This window comes from Coffea eugenioides, chromosome 1 (genome assembly GCF_003713205.1).
Source record: "Coffea eugenioides isolate CCC68of chromosome 1, Ceug_1.0, whole genome shotgun sequence".
NCBI lineage: Eukaryota > Viridiplantae > Streptophyta > Magnoliopsida > Gentianales > Rubiaceae > Coffea > Coffea eugenioides.
In genome coordinates this window covers 19431117-19432982 of record NC_040035.1, presented here as the reverse complement: position 1 = coordinate 19432982, position 1866 = coordinate 19431117, and the positions used below count along the sequence as shown (strand labels likewise).

Here is a 1866-nt window from a genome sequence, read left to right as displayed (position 1 = left end):
GAAATGAGTTGCACACATTATAAAAAACTTAAAGTATGAAAGATAAGGGAAAATTTTCTAATTTCTAAGTATTAAAATACTTTTAAGTGGGAGAAAGTAACCTCCATAACCTTTAAGTAAATTCTTACATCTCATGCACTAATTGCTCATACAACTGTCAAGATATGAAAATATCATGCAATATACGAATTTAAGATGAATAAATATGAATTTACACTTTCTCGACTGTACGATTTACACGTTGCATTGAATTACCGTTACTACTACAACAATAAATATTAGGACAAAACTCATCCGTTAAACAATGGTCTAATTTCATCAAATTTGTTTTCATTCCTGCGTACCTAACAGATACTAATACGTATCGCATTCTCTTATGTCCATAGAAAAAGTCGAAGAGCATCTCCCAAGCCTGCATCATTTCTTATACATCTTTCCTTTTAATTTTTGTTTTGAGGACCTATCTCTCACCTCATTTTTGTTGAATTGTTTTTATGCCTGCATCATCGCATTGAATACATATTCATTTCAGACAACCCCAACCCCACACCAACTTTCAGCTAAACGGCCGAAATTTGCCACGCTTACAATTGCTGACGGACCATCACATGTTATGTCTCCCAAACCAGCTAAATTTTTTTTTTTGGGATATTTTGGAGAAATCAATTAATTAGGAGGACAGATAACTTAAAAAAAAAAAAAAGGCAAAGAAGGATTTCTACTCCCAGAGTAATCATATAATAGAATTTAAATGACAATAGTACCCTCACTCCGCTATCAAATTTACAACGAAAAACACCCCCATGACCCCATCTCTCAAATCCCATGATACAGAGAATTTCCCCCAGGCCGCTTCCCCCTTTGAGGCTCCCTTGCTGGGTTGCAGCTGAGATGGGCTGAGCTGACCCAACTTAATAGCTTCACGAACCAAGAATTGAGATTCATCCAACGTCACACCTTGAGAATCTTCGGGGCCTTGACCACCGGATTTTCCCGAGCAATCGCCTCTCGCCCAGCAGTCTTGTAATCATAACTGCAATCGTGCCGATCGGAATACCTGTGCTCGGAACAAAACATGTCCCCGCATCGGCACCGAAACCCCATTAAACCCAATTTTCTCCTACACCCAGTACACGAACACCGATTAACAGCGTCCCTCGGCCTTTTCAACGACCGATTTAATTCCACCGCCTTTCCATCGACAGCTCCGACAGAGATCAGATCCGATCTCTCCGGTGACAACGGGCTAGATCTTAGATTGTTGTCCCCGTTGACCAAGAGTTTCGGATCTGAGCTCTCAGGCGATCTCGCAGAATTAGATCTCGGATCATCGAGCTGCGGTGGAGGTACTGGGATTGTTGGGGTACATAGTGTTAGAGATTCCGGAACTTTGAGTTCCGTCTCTTCTTTCTCTCTCTTCTGATGAGCCATGGCCAAGGTTTTTCTTTTTCGTTTTTTCCCCTCTTTTTGCTTTTCTTTTTTTTGCCCTTTCTAATTCGAGAAGGTAGAGAGAAAATGTTTTGAACGAAAATGAAAATATGAGGCCCGGGGGAAGGAGATGGGGAGGCGGCTATAGGGGGCTTGAGGAGAGGATGTGGACTTTTAAGAGGTGCTGAAGTCGGTAATGGGAGGTGGAATAATGAGGGTCAGGTATGTTATTTTATTATAAATGAAATGACAGAAATAGCCTTAAGTCTAGTTTATACGGGTCTAGGGAATTGGGAAATGGTGGAAAAAAGATCAGCGCTGACGTGTTGCTTTGTGGGATGCGGAAGGGGTGGGGTGTTTCTGTCTTTCTACTATGTGTCAAGTTGAGTGAGCTCAGCCACAAACGTGGACTGGCATCCAACCTATTGATAGAAAGCA

The 1866-nt window shown here is 41.5% G+C and overlaps 1 protein-coding gene across 1 annotated transcript; it reads right to left on the bottom strand.

The window, feature by feature from the left end:
* Positions 1 to 699: 699 nt before the first annotated feature.
* LOC113760211 (zinc finger A20 and AN1 domain-containing stress-associated protein 5-like) lies at positions 700 to 1606 on the bottom strand. The gene has a single exon (XM_027302776.1). It carries the CDS (start codon positions 1429 to 1431, stop codon positions 952 to 954), a length of 480 nt encoding a protein of 159 aa, XP_027158577.1. The 5' UTR covers positions 1432 to 1606; the 3' UTR covers positions 700 to 951.
* Between the last annotated feature and the right edge of the window lie 260 nt (positions 1607 to 1866).